A 21,047-nucleotide genomic window follows, 5' to 3' on the forward strand; every position below is an offset into this window, starting at 1 on the left:
CCATGTTAGGGTATCCATGTGCTGGGAAAAGCTATGCTACCCCGTAATAAATCCATCAGTCCTACTAATTTGTGACATAAACTTAACCTCTAGTGTTTCACATACCTCAAATCTGTTTTGTTTGAAGGAGAAAAATATCAAACTAATCACAGAAAAGTTGTATCTGTTACATATATAATACATAATGGTCATCGTCACATTATTGTTAAGAAATATTTGCTTTTTAGGGGAAATTCAAGGTTTGTCATATTTCTCACTGCCCCCTTTGTTTCTTTTAAGTGTAGGCTACTACAAGAAAGCAAGCATCGAAACCATAAAAAGTAGGACAAATTGTTTTAAAATATTAAAAAAAATCTTGACATGAGAGAAAAGAAAATGACACTTAGGTTTGCAGAGCACAGAACTGCTGGAACACAGCCAGGATATGAGGGTCTAATTCAGCAGTGAAGAGAAGGTTCTCCAGGGTCACCATGTACTGCTGGATTATCTGATGATGCTGCAGACACAGAAATGGGTGTGTATGTAAAGAAAAAGCATCAGGTACATTTCCCTCAGCAGCCCAACCACTCTGTGGAATGAGAGGTAGAAAAGCAAGAAAATGTAGAGGGAAATGGGAGGAAAGGGGTATCTAATAGCTTCTTAAAATTCAGTTCTCACCAGCTTCTAGTAAACCTAACTCCTGATGTAAGGCAGGCAGTGGCAGTAGTGCCTATTGGCAGCTACTAGTAATAGAGATGAGGTTCAACTGGGTCTCCCCACTAATTAGGACATAATACTTCAGGATTTTTAAAAAAGCAGCCCAGACAGAAACTAACTTAGGAAGATAAAAAAAAAAAAGTCAGAAAATGAAAGTTCTTCTACATGCTCCTAGGTAGCCTTTAATATACTCTGATTCCTATAGGTTAAAGCTTTTTAAATTGGCAGTGATTAAAAAAAAAAAAATCTAGAGGAGGATTAAAAAAGTTAAACTTCAAAAAAAGACGTCTGTATTCATAATTGTTTTAGAAAAACAAGTGAGAATTTAGGAGGTTGGTGTCTGAAGATAGAGACTCACTTCTACTCTCCCACACCATCTTTAACTTAAACCTAGCCGAAGCAGGTATTGGCATTTTTCTTTTGCAGCCAGACTGCACAGCTTACCAGGCTTCCGTGGGTACCATTTATCACCTCATGAGATTTTCAAGTACTTTCAGAAATCCAGTTACTGTTCCCTTAGCATTTTTTTCCTCTACATTTTATATTGCAGCTGCACTCCCAGCATAGAAAATGTCAATAAAGAGTCTACATGATACAACTAAACTAAGCCTAAATATCTGATGAGCTATATAAAAGCAGCAAACAGATATAAACTAAAGGGCCCAGAGGTAATGACATAATCTCCTGGCAAAGCTGGTGAAGATGTTTAATGGAAAAACCTGTGGCTGGGATAGTGGTACTCATCTTCTAGTCACAAACCTGTAGGAAGATCTGCTGCAGCCTCTCTATACAGTTCTTATACCACGGTGTTAGTACACTGGTCCCATCGGTCTCACAGCGTACCAAGTGCTCTGTCAAGATCATGATAAAACGCTAGAAAAGAGGAATGACGTTGAAGTTAGAGGGATAATCTTATATTTTAGAAATAAACTCAAGACAGAGACTTCAATGTATTGCTTGTTCCACTGTGTGTACGCTGTGTGTGCTCCTCATTTTCAAATGATTCATTGAAAATTGTCAGATGGAAAGATCAATAATGTGAGTTGGTGTATTCTTTTTGTCAATAAAGACTTTTAATGTCTAAATTACTTATTCTGGTAATATTACTTGGATTGTATTTTTTATTTTATTTTATTTTATTTTGGTGGTACTGGGGTTCCTGGAAGCCTTTCTACCTCCGGGCTACACTCCCAGACCTATTTTATATTTTTTTATTTGGAAACAGGGTCTCTTAAGCCAGCGAGGCTGGCTCCGAACCAGCGCGATCCTCCTGTCTCCACCTCCCAAGCACAGGGATTACAAGCGTGCGCCACCACGCCCGGCCTTGGCTTGTATTCTAAGGAAATAATCAGAAATATTAACAGGAATCTATGCACAAAATATTCACCAGGAAACATTCTCTAAGTCGCCAACAACAGGTAGTAATTAAATATGAGAGCTATTTAAGTGCTACGTAAATGGCACAGAACTCAGAAGCATAATACAAGCTGGCTTCGAATTGGTGACATTTTATTTCTTTTATAAACATTTTTATTATTTTTTTTTCTCCAGTACTGGAGATGGAACCCAGGGGCATTCTACTTTGAGCTACACCCTCAGCCCTATTTTTTATTTCTGAAACAGTCTCACTAAGTTGCCGAGAGCCTCACTAAGTAGCTGAGGTTGGCTATGAAATGCAATTCTCCTGTTTCAGCCTCCCAAGTACTTAAATTACAAATGTGTGTCACTGTACCTGGCACAAAAATTTTTAAACAAAAGAAAGGCACCGATTTCTTTAACGTGTACAAATCCCAAGCCAAGTTACCTGAAATATAACGAGGAAGAGGTTCTTCTGCTCACTCTGCGCAGACTCCACTCTCTCCTGCAGTCTTTCTATTTGCTCCTCAAGAGCCCCGTCTTTCCTGTCGCTGCTTCTGTCGTCATCATCACTTCGCTGCAGAAGGTGCAGGAACAAAAGGAAAATCTCATCAAGGAAGGGTTTTTTGTATCTAGTCAAATGCTACTAAAAGCCTGTACTGTGCTGGGAGTGGTGGCACATGGCTGTGATCCCAGCTACTTGCTCGGCTGAGGCAGAAGGACCACAAGTTTAAGCCTGGGCACCTTAAGGAGACCCTGTCTCAAAATAAGAATGGATAAAGGGCTAGAGATGTAGCTCAGTGGTAAAGCAACCCTGGGTTCTATCCCAGTACCAAGGGAATAAAAAGAAAACCTGATACATCTCAAGGTCTTGTACGGTTCAGAGCCACTGTCTTCTCACGCCCAAGCTCTACAGGTGCTTGCTAGGCAAGAGAAATTAGTGGCACTTGGTAACAGCGACGAGGAGTTGACTATAACACTACCTGACTACGTGTGTGTGTGGCCACCTTGCTGATATTTCTTCTCTAATGGGCCACATGGAAAAGCTGGGCAGGCCCTCACGCAACTCATTAGCTTAGGCTACTCATACTTCTCACAAATAGAAATGACTTCAACTGACATGTAATAATTCATTTTATTTATTCTTTCTGTGGTACTAGGGTATAATAGGTTAATAACTTGAGTTTTTTTATTCTTTATTTTTGAAACAGGGTCTAAGTTGCGTAGGGCCTAATTAGCTGAGCTTGGCCGTGAACCTCTAATCCTCCTGTCTCGGCCTTCCAAGTACTGGGATTACAAGCATGCACCACTATGCCCAGTTGATAATGTAATAATTCAAAGCAGACTGTTCAAGACTCTGCTAGCAATCGTGGGCTCAAAGCACCCCTGTAACCTTTAATTCCCTTCCAGCTCACTGTGAAGAGCATATGGCACTTGCTGAGGCTTTTGGAGTAAGGCAGGATAAAAAGCATGATTTAGCTCCATTTCAGAGACTGGGAAGGTGAAAAAGATCATGACTCAGGTGCTTCTGGATCTAAGCGTGTTACACACCAAGCCTTTAGTAGGAAGCTGTGTGTCACCAAGCCTAGAAGGCTGGCAGTCCTCCTGGCTACTGCTTTGCTGCTAAGGCCCAACTATGACAGCCTTTCCCATTCTTAAGCAAAATTACTAGAACCACTCTGATTTGAAAGAATTCTGCTTTTATCCTTAATATAGCATGTATTATGGGGTATCCTTATATTCTAGACACCTGGGCACATGTTTGTCTTCCTAATTATATCTAAGGAAAGGCTAAATTCCACACCCAACAGACCTGTCTGCCACAGAGAAATACCATAGAAATGTTGTCTCCTCTCCCCTGAAACCAACAGGAGCTTTTTTTTTTTTTTTTTTTTTTTTTTTGCGGTACTAGGGATGGAACCCAGGGGCATTCTACCTCTGAGCTACACCACCAGCTCTACTTTTTATTCTATATTTTATTTTTTATATTGAAACAAGGTCTCACTAAGTTGCAGAGGGCCTCAATAAGTAGCTGAGGCTGGCCTCAAACTGTGATCCTCCTGTCTCAGCCTTCCAAATGCTGGGATTATAAGCATGCGCCACCACACCTGGGTCCAACAGAAGTTTTTTATTGTGTCACTAAAATATCTTATAATCCAGGATCTTGTTTCTGTATCTGGATAACTTTTAGGTCTCATTCATCAGCCTGCTAAACAGATACTATCCCCAAACTTTCCGATATCCTAGTTAACTGTTGTGGCTTGCTGAATTTAAAGCAGCTGAATTTGAAGCAAGCTCAAATATCATCTCCTTGAAGGATTTATTCATCTTTCTGAGCTTGAGATACTGAACAAGCAATGCCTGTCCTCATCTGAATGCTACAGTTTTATTATTCACCTAAGAAATTCTGGATTTCAATGAGACCCATTCTCCTGAATAACAACATGGATGGGGAGCTGAGCATAGACGTCATCTTGTAAGAAGCCCAGGGTAATGCCCTCGATCACGTTCTGCACAGGACTACAGACAGTGAGAACAGGAGCCATTCCCATTTCCCTACCATCTGTCAACACAGAGCCCTTTCTTTTTCTTCCCAAGGAAACGGAGTTCTACACTGATGTAATTCAAGTCCCTTCGCAGGGTTCCTCTAAGGCCCTTCACAATAACTGTGGGTCCCTTCAGAGTTATGTCGACATTTTCTGGAATGTCAACAGTCTCACAGCTGAGAATGGTCTTCATTCTCACAGTAGATGCAGCAAAGATTACCAGAGAAATTTGTACTGCCAGTTACAACAGCCATTAGCCACAAATGGCTGCCGAGTACTTGAAATGTGGCACTTGAAAATGTGAACTTTAAATTGTATTCAGATAATTTTAAATAGTTACACATGGCTAGCAGCTTCCTTTATTAGTGTATTTCTAGAAACAGTGTAGCAGGAGGAAAAAATCCCCGGAGTATGACAAACCTGGATCAGAACCTAGCCCTGTCCATGCTATGCAACCTTGAGCATGTTATTTCATTTTGAGCTTCAATTTAGACGTCTAAAAAAATGGAATGACACCACTTACCTTATAGTATTTTAGGTTTGTGAGTGTATGTTTACATTTGCATAGGTATATATTTATGTCTCCATCTATGGAGACCAGCATGCAAATTTGCTAAAGGTTCATATAAGTCATTAAACTTTTTTTTCCCCTTCAACTTTGGTAAATATGCCTACCACTGGAAAATAGTGATATGGAGAATATCAGTATTATTATACTAAGTCACAGAATGCAGCCAGCTCTCCTCCCCAAAAGCTAAAATACTAAACAACTTCTTACCATGAGAAGTAGTTTTGTAAACTAGGGAGTGTCTGTCCCATCCTTTCCCAAAATCCTGGGAAAGTAATAAGCATCAACGGTCTTCTCCCTGACACCAGAGACTCAGAAAATACAAGGGTCCTCTCTTCCCTTTTCCTCTTTCTCTCTAGGAAGTGCAAACAGAAAGCTGACCCAGACATAGTTAACGTGGGAAAAGTTAAGTTCATGGCCTATACCAGGCAGTATAACAGTACACAACAGATTACCTGTTCCTTCCTCCTCCACTGTTTTTGAAAACAGCTCTGTAGAACTTGGCCTCAGGAAAAAATAAATTGCCATCAAGGTAATGGACTCTGAATATTTTCTATAGTTTCTGGCACATCATCTTTAGCCACTGATAAGCTGACATAAGACTTACCCGTTTGTGTTGCCTTGCTAGTTTCTCTTTAGCTTCTTCTAGCTCCTTCTGGATCTTCAGAACATGTTTGTTCATTTTACGAATTGTAGAGTGCAAGATTTCCCAAACAAACAACCTTAAAGTAATGTGGCACTTGGTTATTGTTTGTTAAGCTATGCTTATAGAAAATATATCCTCTCAAATTTTATAACCTATTTCATTCTTAAGTGTTGTAGCCTTTCATTCTTTGGGCACAATTAGTCATGCCTCTCCATCAACTCTTAGGATTTGCTTTTTCTTACAGACAGTATAAGCATCTATCTCCACCCATTAGGCTCAAGTAAACTCCCCGAGGGGAACGTTGCATCCTCGTCATTTTTCTTTTAACCCTTAATTAAAGTGGTAAATTGTGAAAAACACTAACATTCAGAGAGAAATACATTTTCTCCCTCCTAAATGTCAACATTATGTTGAACTTTTCATAAGATGGGGCCTAATTTGAGGCTCATTTCACATATTTATATTATTGAGTAGACCGCCAACCCATTCTCTTGGAACATTTAAGAAACTAATACAGCCAGGCATGCACATGCTTGTAATCCCAATACTTCACAGGCCAAGACAAGAGGATCATGGGTTCAAGGCCAGCCTCAGCAACTTAGTGAGACCATTTCAAAATAAAGAATAAAAACCAGGGCTGGGGGTATAGCTCAAGGTAGAATGCCCCCGGGTTCAAACCCCAGTACTGCAACACTCACACACACACACACACACACACACACACACGGGCTTTAAGAATAAGATAAATATGTCAGCTACTTTCATCGGTAGCTGATGAGGATCACGTTAAAGATGCTTTGAAATACTTGCTGCATAACTGTTTTATTGGAGCTTTTTTTGTTTGCAAACTAGGCTTCCTAACTTTAGGATACAGCACAAAATACTACTTATGCAAAATGTGACCCAGACAATAATTTAAGTGGGAGATAACAGCTTCAAGTCTAGAATGCTAGAAGAGAGGACCAAAGAACAGAGCAGTTTAACTCTGGTAGGGCCAAAAAAAAAACTTTACGGAGTTAAAAACATCTGAGCTAGCCAGGCATGGTGGTGCATAACTGTAACTCCAGAACTTGGGAGGCTGAGACAGCAGGATTGCAGGTTCAAGATCACCCTTAGCAATTCAGTGAAGCCTTCCACAACTTGGTGAGATCCTGTTTCAAAATAAAAAATAAAATAGGGCTGGGGGTGTAGCTGAGAGATAGAATGCCCCGGAACACAGACAAAAAACAAACAAATGAACGAATGAATGAAGAAACACCTCAAAAAACACCTGGGATGAATCCTGGCTCTGTACTGAGTTGTGGGACTTTTGGAAAACTTCTTAAGCATTCTGTCATTTCCCTATTCTATAAAATGTGGACAATAATGGTGATGGGAGCATAAAACAAGTTGTAACGTGTATCATTCAGGATAGTGGCTAACACATAAATGAGTGGTCAGTTTTCGAATGTTTACAAATCTGAAAATGCCTTTCTGTTGTGAATATAAATTTGGCTGGTATGAAAGAATTTTTTACCATAGCCTATACCCTATACCCCTAGGGACTCGTTATGTTTCAGACCATGGTCCTCTAGCAATAAAAGCAGAGAAGTTAAAGTGCTACGATGAATGTTTATGTCGTTGCAAATAATTTGCTTGTTTCCTGTTAGGTGTCAACTCCTGCTTTCCCAGTCCTGATCAAAATGTAGCCTGTACAACCTCAGAAATAAGAACTGTTATTAAGTAATATGAGTTATTTTACAAAATTAATAATCTCTAAGAATTCATATACATGTGGTCTCTTATATATGAACTCCAAATTCTGGTCCAAACCTAATAAAGTCACGAGACAGTTCTGAGGAGAAGATCCAATTTGCCACTGCTGCACAGTCAACAATCTGTGTACGAATCATCTTATCAACGAGAACAGCAATCATCTACAAGAGAAAAATTATCAGGATAAATCACACTTACATGTAGCTACATTAACACTACTGTTACAAATGTAAAATAGGACTATAAAACTCATTTTTAGTGGCAAGAGAATTAATCAATTTGATTAGTAGGTCTTAAGATATATTCTGCCCTCTGCTTGGCTCTAGCACTGTAAGAAATACTATAGTACCAATAAAGATTGAATGAAAAGAAAATCTCTGATAACACTTAACTTTTTTTCAGATGATACCTATAAAAAAAAGTACCTAATTTCAATTGAATCCCCCAAATAAAAAAATATAACTATGGTGTATAATAAAAAAAATCTTGGCTGTCTTATGAAATTTATTTGAATGCCTTTGTATAAAGCACAGTATAACAATTTATTAAGGTTTGAGAAATATGTTTGAGCTTATTTGTAGAAACTGGATAGACTAGAGAACCATTTCCTAGCTACTGCATAGACACCGCTCAGCAAGAAGCATTCTTACTGAACACTTGAAAATGTACTGAGCTATTAAGGCCCAAAACCAAATTATAAGACTTTTTTTTTTTTTTTTCCCCTCTCAGTACTGGGGATTGAACCCAGGGGCATTCTACCTCCGCGCTACAACCCCAGCTCTATTTTTTAGTCTTTATTTTGAAACAGGGTCCCACTAAGTTTCAGAGGGCCTAAGTAGCTGAGGCTGGCTGAGAACATGTGACTCTCCTGTCTCAGCCTCTAATGTACTGGATTAGAAGAGTACACCACCATGTCCAGCTTAACACTTGCTTTTTAAAGAATGAATCAGTCCATCATCATTCCAGCAGGACAAAAAAAAAAAAAAAAAAGTAGTTTTAAAAACCATCTTATAGGCAGAATCGAATTTTATCTTTTATTTTTTTGGTACTGGAGATGGAACCCAGGGGCATTCTAACTCCAGGGTATACCCCTATCCTTATTTTTTATCCTTTATTTTGAAACAGGGCCACACTGAGTTGCAAAGGGCCTCACTAAGTATCTGAGGCTGTCTGCAAACCGTGATCCTCCGGTCTCAGCCTCCCAAATGCTGGGATTACAAGTGTGTGCCACCACATCTAGCCGAATTTTATCTTTTACAAACGAAAACAATGGCAATTAATTGCCGTGTCATTTTAACCATATAATCAAAGCCTCGGCATGTCTAATTAGATGACTTTTACCTGTGGATGGTTCCTCCAAACCTCAAACATAACTCTTAGCACATGTAACTTTCCTTCGTTACTCTCTGCTAGAGTTTTGAAGACTTCATGAAACCTTTTGATAATGAGGGAGAACATAATTACTTATTCATCCATCATTTTAATGTTTTCAAAGTCTTTTCAATGTTACTCATTTATAATACAATATTAAGTGAAAAATAATAATTAACTGTTAAGGACATAAAAGGTATGGTTAGTAATTTACAGTTTGTATGGCAGTTGTCACAAAATCTGACAAGAATATTTGTATGCTCTTTCTCCTTTGGAGAAATGTAGTAACCTCAAACGTAAAGTTAACGTAAAGTTAAAACAGGTCTGTCTTTAGATGCCAACCTGTGGGCAGCTATAAAAATGTAGTAACCTCTCATTTTTGCCTCCTTTCCTTTGGGAAAATGCTTATGCAGGCTGGGAGCTTCTGACCATATAATTGACAGTCCTAAAGACCTAGGTTTTCACCAAACTCTCCCAGTGTCAATATGAAGAATGCGCCTTCCATGTACATACAGACTCACAGAAGCCATGGGATAGGGATTTTAGCTATCACAAACAAAAATCCATTAAGTTATATAATACCGCTAAGATCTTCATACTCAACACTTTATGTAAAAGTGACTATACTGTGAGTGTTCACAGGCCTGTACTTACTTTGCAAGAGCACTGAAGGAGTGGCTAAATGACTTGGCTGCCAAGTGTAGCAAAGTCTGTACAAAGACCTCTATTTTCAAAGGGTTAAAACTGAATCCTTCATCTGAAAAATATTTCATAGTGATATAAATATAAGTATAGCAATTTCCTTGATGCACATCTGAAATGCTGAATAGATGCTCATAACCAAATGCTTAAGTCAGACATTCATATAACAGTAAATAAATAAAACACAACTCCTGATTTAAAATACTCAAAATACAAAGTTAAACGTAGTCTTTAGTTTTATAGTTTCCTTAATTCTTTTATATGATCCACTTCTTTAAAAAATTCTGTCTAAGCCGGGTGTGGTGACACATGCTTGTAATCCCCACGCTTGGGAGGCGGAGACAGGAGGATAGCAAAGGTTCGAAGCAAATGGGAGTGTAGCCCAGAGGTAGAAGGGTTTCCAGGAACCCCAGTACGACTTAAAAAAAAAAAAATTCTGTCTAGCTGGGTGAGGTGGCACATGTGCTTGTAATCCCAGTGCTTGGGAGGCTTGAGACAGGAGGATCGTACAGGTTTGAAGCCAGCCTCAGCTACTGAGTGAGGCTCTCAGCAACTTAATGAGACCCTGATTCCAAATAAAGTATAAAATAGGGCTGGGAGTATAGCCTGGAGGTAGAAAAGCCCCTAGGTTCCATCCCCCCAGTACCACACACAAAAAATTAAAAAAAAAAAAAAAATTCAGTCTACATGATGGAAAGATCCTATTTATTCCCATATTACTTTGACTTATGCTTTCTAAATATATTCCTCCCATACAGTTACTCAGTTATCCCAGTAGACTTACCTGTTCTACCAATGTGTGTGTGTGTGTGTGTGTGTGTGTGTGTGTGTGTAGTGGGGATTGAACCCAGAGGCATTCTTTTTTCTTTTTTTTTTTTTTGCGGGTCTGGGGATGGAACCCAGGGACATTCGACCTCCGAGCTACACCTCCTGCCCTATTTTTTATTCTTTATTTTGAAACCGGGTCTGAGTTGCAGAGGGCCTCACTAAGTGGCTGAGGCTGTCTGTGAACTGCGATCCTCTAATCTCAGCCTCCTGAATGCTGGGATTACAAGCGTGCACCACCACGCCCAGCTAACCCAGAGACATTCTATTTGCAAGTTAAACCCTCAGACTGATTTTATTACTTATTTGCAAAACAGGGACTTGCTAAGTTTCCCAGGCTGGCTTTGAACCTGTGATCCTCCTGTCTCAGCCTCCCAAGTACTAAGATTACAAGTGTGCACCACTCACCTGGTTTGTTCTACTGATTCCCTTCCTCCCCCTTTTCTGATGTCACTATCACACTGACTATAAGTAACTAAACATTGCACGATGTTTTAGTATGTGACAAGGCCAGCCCTTTTCATCATTTCTTTCCTGATCCATTTACTAATTCAGGTAATCTTAGAAACTGTCCATTTTCCCACCCTTACTCATAAAACAAAACTATGATTCTGGCTGAAATTATGAACAGTATTATAATAACTTATTTGAAGAAAAGATCCACCTTTATGACACACCAAGTCTTCATATTCAGGAACTTCTCATGAAAGCAAGAAATATTTAACATTCATGAATGACCAAGGTACATTTTACTCTATGTAAAGTGAATAAAATTCATATTCTTAATGTAAAGCTATTTCACAGGAATGTTCGGGCTTTTTTTCTAAAGTGGTACTGGGGTTCCTGGAAATCCTTCTACCTCTGGGCTACACTCTCAATCTATTTTATATTTTTTTAAATTTGGAAACAAGGTCTCTTAAGCCAGTAAGGCTGGCTTCGAACCTGCGTGATCCTCCTATCTCCGCCTCCCAAGCATAGGGATTACAAGCATGCACCACCACGCACGACTAGGGCTTCTTTTTAAATAAGGGGAAAATACTTGGAGTTTAAGACAGGATGAATAAGCCAAGCAGAACATATAATGCTTTATGAGAATCCAAGGAGATTTAAGAGAAACTCACATTGCCAAAGCTATATTTATGCTTTAGTTTAATCCATACATAGTTCCATTGAAGAAATATTTAATTCCCTTACCATCATCATCATCCTGGTTAGGATTTGGTACATCTTTCAGAATGCTGAAAATTTCATCATTAGTTGCCTTACTTTTAAAGGCAACAGCTAAACAGAGGGCCACAGAATGTCCAGGAAGAGAATCTAAAAACAAAATAGAGGGAAAGATAGATCAAACTGAGGGATTATTCTTAGGAAGTTACTTGAGAAACAAACAAAAACAACAAAAAATTTCTTTCTTCCAAAATAGGACACTCTTTTATCTCAAGACCGATATTTAAATTGTGTAAAGATATCACATGTGAAAGTTTCATTTAATAAGCCAATACTTTTTTTTAACCTAAAAGAGACAATCTTCATTTCAATACTTCTGTAATAACAGTTGGATAATATCATTCAGGATTTGGTACAACTGTTCTTTTACCGGCCCTCATCTTTGCAGGGCCTTCCTAAGCTCAAAAGCCTAGAACCAACATATCTTTCATTTTTGCCAACCACCCCCTCTTCTTCCTTTTTTTCTTCTGGGACAGTAGAAACTAAGTTGAGCTAGGTAAAGATTGCCACTTTAAGAAAGGCTTTTTCTGCTCTTCTTTTGCTGAGTCAACACATTTGCAGCAGCTGCTCATGTGTTTACTATTGGTTGTTATCTATTGAGTTCTTATTGTACAAAAGTTGTACTAGTGTAAAGGCAACAGGAAATCTACATAATAACAAAAGAGGCAATCCTTTTATACGGATAAGGATGAGAAAATCGACAGGATCACAGAATGAGTTATAAGCACCTAGAATGAATAGTCAATTATAACAGGTCACACGAGAACAGGCAAATAATATACGCTATGGACTTTTCCCTGAAAGTGGGAGGGGAAATAAGAGAAATAGGAGTTCACCAGATGGCTCCAGATCAGTGCACTCAACAAGCCACCAGGCTCCAGACAGGAGGGATGGACAGCGAGCTGAGGTAAGTAGCTGCGGAACAGTCAGGCAGAATTCAGAAGTTTTTTTCGGTGCAAGGAGCATCTAAAGCTCCCAGGGGCCGGGCTCAGCACACCCTGCAGGGACTCAAGAGCAGAGCTCAAAACCAGAGAAGAAATACGCCAACCTCACGGCTGACGGCATGGCAGCAGTGGAGTTCACTGAGTCCACTACGGCTCCATCAGTGCACTCAACAACCGTGAGTCAAATTACAGCCCCTAGAGGAGAAATCTCAATACTGCACTCCCAGGGACTTGCACAGATAGTCTCCCTGGGTTGGAGAGTTTTGCAGTCCAACCCAGTGGGGGAGTGGCGGCGGCAGAGATATCACACCATAGTTGCAGCTCCCCATGGAAGAACGCCCAGCCTGGCACCCCCATGGTCTCAAGCAGCCTTGATTGACTCTCTGGGTCTGAGACTTTGTGATATAACCCAGTAAAGGAGTAGTGGTGACTGAGCTACCACAGACTCGAGATCCAGAGCACCTTAAGTGAAGTCGTAGTGACCCAGGGAAGAACTCAGAGAAGGCACAAACTTCTGAAATCATGGGAAAGAGGAATAACAATGGAGCAATGAATGCCCACAACTCCACAAGATCAGAGCCTGATAACACAGAAATTCAGAGATCTCTAGAAGATCAAATCAGAAAAATAACTTTAGAAATAATAGGGGACTTTCGAAAAGAATTCAGAGTCAAATGAGATAAAGGGTGCAAAAAAATAAAATACTTAGGAATAAACTTGACCAAAGAGGTAAAAGATCTCTACAAAGAAAATTATAAAATACTGAAAAAAGAAATCAAAGAAGATCTTAGAAGATGGAAGGATTTTCCATGTTCATGGATTGGCAGAATAAATATTATTGATCATTCCTCAAAGACATAGAAAAATCAGTCCTTAAATTTATCTGGAATAACAAAAAGCCCAGAACAGCCAAGGTAGTTCTCAGCAACAAAAACCATGCAAGAGGATTCACAATACATGACTTTAAACTATACTACAAAGCCATAGTTATAAAAATAGCATGGTACTGGCAAAAAAAAAAAAAAAAAAAAAAAAAAAAACATAGACCAATGGAGCAGAATAGAAGACCCAGAAACAAGTCCACACACTTTCAGCCAATTGATTTTTGACAAAGGGGCCAAAAACATACACTGGAGAAAAGATAGCCTGTTCAACAGATGGTGTTGGCAAAACTGGTTAACCATATGCAGAAAATTGGAAATTAATCCCACTTTCTCACCCTGTACAAAAGTCAATTCAAGATGGAACAAAGACTTGGAAATCAAACCAGAGACCTTGAAGCTCCTTGAAGAGGGCATAGGTCCAACACTGTAACACATAGGCACAGATAAACACTTTCTCAACAAGACCCCAAAGGCACAACAAATTAAAAGGCGAATCAATATGTGGATTGCATGAACTGAAAAGCTTCTGTTCAGCAAAGGAAACTATCAAGAACCTCAATCAAGAGACAACAGAATGGGAGAAGATTTTTGCCACCTACATGTCTGATAGAGGACTAATATCTAGAATATACAGAGAACTCAAGAAACTCAACACTAAGAAAACAAAGCATCCAATAACAAAATGGGCAAATAAAATAGACACTTCACAAAAGAAATTCAAATGGCCAATAAATGCATGAAAAAATGCTCAACATCAATGGCAATCAGAGAGATGCAAATCAAAACTACCCTGAGATTTCACCTAACTCCAACTAGAATGGCAATCATTCAAAACACAAACAACATCAGATGCTGGTGAGGATGTGGAGAAGTGGGAACAATAAGACATTGTTGGTGGGATTGCAAATTAGTGCAACCACTTTGGAAAACAGTATGGAGAATCCTTAGAAGAATGGGAACAAATCTACCATTTGATCCAGCAATACCACTTCTGGGTATTTACCCAAAAGATAGGAAACCAAACTACCAAACCAATGCATGTGTATCTATGTTCATAGCTGCACAATTCACCATAGCCAAACTATAGAATCAGCCAAGGTGTCCATCAACAGATGAATGGATTACAAAACTGTGGGATATGTACACAATGGAATTTTACTCAGCCATCAAAAAAAACTCAATTACATCATTTTCAGGGAAATGGATGGAATTGGAGGGCATTATGCTAAGTGAGATTAGTCACTGACAAAAAATAAGAAAGCAGATGCTTTCCCTAATATGTGAGAGTTAGGGAGAAATGGGTCATAGGAGGAACTCTAGATGAAAAAGGAAATCCTACAGAGGAGCAAACAAGGCAACCTAAAGGAGGAGAAAGGAGGGGGGAAGAAGGAAAATCTCTAAAACACACAATGTACTTAAACATATCGAAGTCAACCACTAAGCCAAGCAAGGGAAGGACAGACGGGGAGGGAATGGGTTGGGAATTGGGTAGGGGTTAAATCGGTGATGTGTATATGTATGTACACACAAGTTTTTTACCCAAATATGATGCATGAATATAATAATAATAATAATAATAATAATAATAATAATAATAATAAAACTGTAATAATGAGAAAAAAAGAAATAAGAGAAATACAAAGGAACACATACACGATAAAACCAGAATCTTCTGTCAGCAAGGAATTTACATTCTAGCAAGGAATATTTAACCAGCTTGCTAAAGGCTAAAAGAAATATCTTTATAGGAGCACTTGGGCTACACCCCAGGAAGAAAACAGGAATTAGAGCTAGAAAGGACTTTTCACACTGGGGTAATGGCACAAGACAAGGAAGAGCAGAGTTCCCAGATGCAAAGAACCTCCACACAACCCAAAATGGAAGGCTCATGGAGAGGCTGTGCTCAGTGCAACCTAAAAAGACTCACCTGGACAAGCCCTATGCCTAACTCTGCATCACTGGTCACCAATGTACAACACCTTACTTTCATTAAGCATAAAGACTATGTAAACACAAAATAGCATCTCAAATTATAGCCCCTCTTACTTACAGTACAATCTCAGAGATGATGTGGACAAAAGGTAAGAAAATAATATTTATGAATTTATTTCTAGAGAAAGACTTCCAAGTGCACCTATGCTGCCAACACCACAACTGAACTGTCAGAAGATAGTCAATTCAAGTAATCTCCATCATCATTACAAATACACATTCTTAGTTTAGTACAATTTGGCTATAAATTCATCTTGCTACTCTGGGCATTATATTTAAAATGCTGCCATGAACATAATATTGTATTCAGTATGCAAAGAGAAAGAAAATAACCCAAAGAAAAAAACACTTCAGTTTCTTCACCTTTAAATAAATGACTTCAGAGTGTACTTGCATTGGTACTTTTCAAAGATAGAAGGATTTGTCTTGTTTTATTACTTACTGCTACTTTCATCTCCATATTTGTAAATGCAGGTTGGGTTTGCAGGACATAGAGCTGAGAAGGTAGGAGGGACAATATCTACTATGCGCTGATGATAAGACAACCTACAATACAAAAAACAGCCTCAGAAAATATCTTTTATCTTTCATCAGTTTCATTCTTTAGTCATACCCAACTTACCTGAAAAAAAAAAAAAAATCACTATTTCTAATACCCTGAACTCAGCTGACAACCAAGAAGTAAAACAGAGGAAAAAGCCTTCTTAAAGGCTTTTGTCTTAGTCCACCAAACGTCAGGCCAACTTCAAAAGGTACTGGCCTGCATTGAATCTTGTACTAGGGGGCCCACAAGCCTTGTAGCCAAGGATGTGAGGTGATTGTAGGATAGCATTGATAGAAGAGTAGGTCTGTATGGTTGAAAGATTAGTTGTACTGCATTAAAAAAAAAAAGTATGGAAAGTAATAGGAGCCAAGTTTCTTACTGCCTGAGAAGGTTATAAATCATGCCACAGAAGAAGGCCATAAAGAACATATTAGGTTAGAACTGAAGAAGATGGATACACACACACACACACACACACACAAACGAATATAAAAATATTTATAGATACATTTTGCATATGTGTCCACCAAGAGGACTCAGAACCAATGGTACCCCAATAACCATGAGCACATCCAGGGACCAGATCTTGGTTCCTAAACATCGTACTCTTAGAAACTAGGGTACATTGAATAGACAATTCCTAGAAGGAAGGGTAAAGAAACGTGTGCTTAGAAAAGCTAACACCAGAAAATAAAGAAATGCTAAATGAATCATTAAAAAAAAAGACATAAGGCTTATAGGGCTCCCCATGGACAAATCAGGGACAATTTGGCAGCAAAATGATGGTCATAGTTTATGATGCATTAGCTGAAACAAATTTATTAGTCCTACTGATTATAAGTAAAGGAATAAATTGGGGGAAAAGATACCTCTTTCTTACAGTAGAATGCCAACTAATAAAAAAAAAAATAATGGAAAAAGAGAATCATCACTTGGCAATCTACCACAATGGAGGCTGATAAAAGTAGGCATTTTCCGTGGAGATTTGCTGAATGATGAGAGTGTAATCTGAGAATGTCTCCTGCAAAATATCAATTTCAAGTAGGACAAGATGATGAGGCTAAGATGGAGAAACCTGGCAGGCAGCAACACAGCCAGGTGATCAAGACCAACATCACCAGGGTAGGATTCGCGTCACCTCCTGATGTGACACGTGAAGTAATAGGCCTGCATCACACAGAAAATAAACATCAGAGCAATCCAAGGAAGTACGGTCTGGACTCTTTAAACTGACATGGACATGAGAGGTGAAGAATAAATGTCCTAAACTGAAGGAGTCTGACAAGAACGACAACTCAACACTACCCATGTTCTGCACAGGATTCTGGGTCAGAAAGGAAGACATGTTGGCATGTTGGTAAAGCTGCAGCGTGTCTGGGGATTTATGGTGGTGCTGTGCCAGAGCGCATTTCACTTGCAGGTTTGTATGGTGGCTATAAAGGAGGGTAGCTTTATTTGGTGAAACATCACTGATTGAAGGAAGATGGGCCATCCAGTCTCCAGCTTGTTCTCAAAGGTGTGTAATGGGTACAGACACCGGAGACAAAATAGAATAAACATGATAAAATGATAGTAACTTGGGAATCTATGAACAGGACACAGGTTCTTTGTACTATTTTGATAACTTTTCTACAAATTTGAAATCATTTTATAGTATACTTAAAAAAAAAAAACACTCTGGCTTAATTCACATAGAGTCCAGTTGGTATAGCAGCCTAATTTTTTTCACTCTAAATCTCAATTATAAAGTGAGGTTAAAAAAAAAAAATTCTGGATACATATCATGAATGCAGCAAAGAGAAAAAAAATTCTCCAAGAAAGATTAAGAAACCTAAATGAAGGAGAAAACATAAAGAACTCACCTCATACATTTCTCTAGAACTTCTCTCACAAACTTTGGTTTGGGACTTTCAGGATCTTGAGTAAGACATTCTGACCTAATATGGAAATAGTTTTATAAGTATTTACACATTATCTGCACTTAGGCCTAACTTGAACTCTAAGTAATTATTCCACTTACAGGAAATTAATATCAAAGAAAACATATTTGATTGTTTTTAAGTTACAGTTTTAAAGTTGGTGACTCTAGAGAAAGATAAATATTCCACACTTACCAATCTTCCCAGCTCCAGCGGAATTGAAAGTTACATAGATGATGAGAAAACCAATTAATAAATCTATATGAGGTGGGGGAAAAAAGAAAGTTTGATAATTAGAACAGGAATCTGTATCACACAGATAAGCCCTACTTTTATGGTTAATAAAGAGCACCCCCCACATGCAGCTCTATCTTCTCCTGCAACTTTTTCTTCTCTATAAATCCTCTCTCATTCTTTTCCCCTCTTTTTGGTACTGGGGATTGAACCACGGGCATTCTACCCCTGAGCTAGGCCACAGCCTTTTATATTTTAGTTTGAAACAGGGTCTCAGTAATTTGCTGAGGGTCTTGTTGAAATGCTGAGGCTAGCCTCAATCTACAATCTTCCTGCCTCAGTCTCCCAAGTACTGGATTACAGACACGCACCACTCTATCTGGCTCTACAACTCGCTTTTATAGTCCTCTATTTTCATTTCTTCAAACAGTGTCACCTTTTATTTTTTTGTGGTACTGAGATCGAACGCAGGAGCATTCTACCACTGAGCTACACCTCCGGCACTATTTTTTATTTTATTTTGAAACAGGATCTTGTTAAGTTGTGGAAGGCCTAAGTTGGTGAGACTGGCTGCAAACCTGGATCTTCCTGTCTCAGCCTCCCAGTACTGGGATTACAGGTGTGGGCCACCATGTCCAGCTTACCTTTCATCTTTAGGTGAACAACAGGACTTGAGCACCAATTTTGCGTGGGCACCTTACATGTTTATGTAATTCTCACGATTTTCAAGGGAATATGTTATTTGCCCCATAAAACTGATGATGAAATGGAGGCAAAAAAGAAAATGGCAGCCAAACATTTACAATAAGTGGCAGAGTTAAAGTATAGTTGATCATCGCACCTTGTCCTTTTCATATATTTGTATCACAGAAATCTTCCTTTCTCCTAAGAATACACCTCTCCTAACCATAGGAAACATCTCAGTATACTATATAATGTTATAAACTATAAATGTTTTCAAATATCTGCTGAATGAATGGTATGATGGGGATGCCCAGCACAACTCGCATTTTCCTGGAGTGAGGGAATCAGAAGACACTTTCTTGAAGCACATCTCCCACAAATCTATTTCAATCACTGAAATTACTGAAGGTAGTTAAGTCAATACAGGATAGCCCTTATTGAGAATATTCAGATGCAAATAAAAAATGGACATAAAAGATGGGGAAATTGGAGAACTATCAATTCCTATATTGATCTTCTTTGGGAAACTGACAAGGAAATAAAGAATACCAGGTAATAAAGGTGACCAGGTAGAGCTCTTCCAAAAGAACACAATGAGCATAAAATTACCATAGCTATAAAAATTCAATATGGTCTTTTAAAATAAACTGAATCTCAAAGGTATAAGTTTAAAAAGACTTATATGAAGCAGATATTATCTAAACACAAAATATACATTTATATATCAGTATTAGACTCCCCTCCTACATAGGGTTAGCATAAACCCATTTTGAAAGCTTATATGGGCGGGCGTGGGGGTGCACACTTGTAATCCCTGCACTTGGGAGGCGGAGACAGGAGGATTGCGCAGGTTCGAAGCCAGCAGTGCTAGCTTAAGAGACCCTGTTTCCTAAAAAAAAAAAAAAAAGAAGTATAAAAATAGGTCTGGGAGTGTAGCCTGGAGGTAGAAGGGTTTTCAAGAACCCCAGTACCACCACCACCAAAAAAAGAGTGAAAAGTTAAGCCACACCACAGCATCCAACGTTTAAGCAATAAATTGAAGAAAACCAATGACAGGCATCATTTTATCCTGAAACAAAGACTAGAAAGTATGATGTTATAGTACAATGAATACAAATTTATTTTGGAAAAGCATGAAAAAATCCAATTTGGAAATTCTTTTTTTCCCCCCAGTACTGGGAATGGAATCCAGGGACATTCCACCTCTGAGCTATACCCATATCCTTATTTTTTATTCTTTATTTTGAAACAGGGTCTGAGTTGCAAAGGGCCTAAGTAGTTGAGGCTGTTGGCAAACCATGATCCTCCTGTCTCAGCCTCCCAAATCCTGGGATTACAAAAGTACGCCATCATGCCTGGCTCCAATCTGGAAATTCTTAAAAAAAAGGCAAGTATCTTTTTTTTTTTTTTTTTTTTAAATGGTACTGGGAATTGAACCTAAGGGCATTCTACCTCCAAACTACACCCTTGGCCCTACTGTATTTTTTATTTGGAAAAAGGGACTCCCTAGGTTGCTGCGGCTGACTTTGAACCTGCCATCCTCCTTCCTCAGCTTTCCTAGTACTCAGATTAAAGACATGTACCACCACATCCAAATATCTTGATAAAATTATCTTATAAGGTATAAAAAGTAGTAGCTGCTAATACACAGTACAAAAATAAGCAATTAATCATACCTGTCTACACATGTAGTATTCATTGTGTCCAACCGCATGTATAACATTTCAGTTGCTTGTGCAAGCTAAGAACTTGAAGATAAGGAAAATGGTTCTTTCTCCTCCTTCAATGTAAGTTGTGACAGAAAAAACAAAAAACCAGACTCCAAACTCTATAATCTATAAACATTTCCTATATTTCCAGTGACTAAAACTCTTGAACATCCTTTCATGTAGCTGATTTTTTAAAAAGGTTTAGCAAATCAATTACATACAGTAAGTTTGACCTATACATATCCACGAAATCAAGACAACGAATACTTTCATCACTCTCAAAGTTTTCCCAAGCTCCGCTGTAATTCATTTCCCTTTCTCCCTTCCCACTTTCCCCTACAAGCATCCATTGGTCTATCAGATTATTCTGTATTTTCTAGAATTTTATGTAAATAAATGGATTCTTATTTGTATCTTTCAATTAGCATGCTATTTTTCAATGTAT

General features: G+C 38.6%; 1 protein-coding gene and 1 pseudogene across 2 annotated transcripts in view; both read right to left on the reverse strand.

Moving 5' to 3' along the window:
• Positions 1-382: 382 nt before the first annotated feature.
• Positions 383-21,047, reverse strand: part of NCBP1 (nuclear cap binding protein subunit 1) — a gene marked incomplete at both ends in the record, with an annotated part of 46,542 nt that continues 25,877 nt past the window's right edge. Inside the window, 12 exons of the mRNA XM_080708925.1 lie at positions 383-496; positions 1,456-1,569; positions 2,501-2,629; positions 5,774-5,888; positions 7,625-7,728; positions 8,909-9,002; positions 9,593-9,695; positions 11,660-11,782; positions 15,955-16,058; positions 17,919-17,993; positions 18,171-18,233; positions 20,570-20,634. Coding sequence (XP_080565051.1) covers positions 383-496; positions 1,456-1,569; positions 2,501-2,629; positions 5,774-5,888; positions 7,625-7,728; positions 8,909-9,002; positions 9,593-9,695; positions 11,660-11,782; positions 15,955-16,058; positions 17,919-17,993; positions 18,171-18,233; positions 20,570-20,634 — 1,203 coding nt within the window. The remainder of the gene's footprint in view (positions 497-1,455; positions 1,570-2,500; positions 2,630-5,773; positions 5,889-7,624; positions 7,729-8,908; positions 9,003-9,592; positions 9,696-11,659; positions 11,783-15,954; positions 16,059-17,918; positions 17,994-18,170; positions 18,234-20,569; positions 20,635-21,047) is intronic.
• LOC308272576 (large ribosomal subunit protein uL6-like) lies at positions 4,300-4,791 on the reverse strand (annotated as a pseudogene). The gene has a single exon. The product of its transcript is annotated as a large ribosomal subunit protein uL6-like (transcript).

This window comes from Muscardinus avellanarius (assembly GCF_963383645.1).
Source record: "Muscardinus avellanarius genome assembly, chromosome: 13".
Classification (NCBI taxonomy): Eukaryota; Metazoa; Chordata; class Mammalia; order Rodentia; family Gliridae; genus Muscardinus; species Muscardinus avellanarius.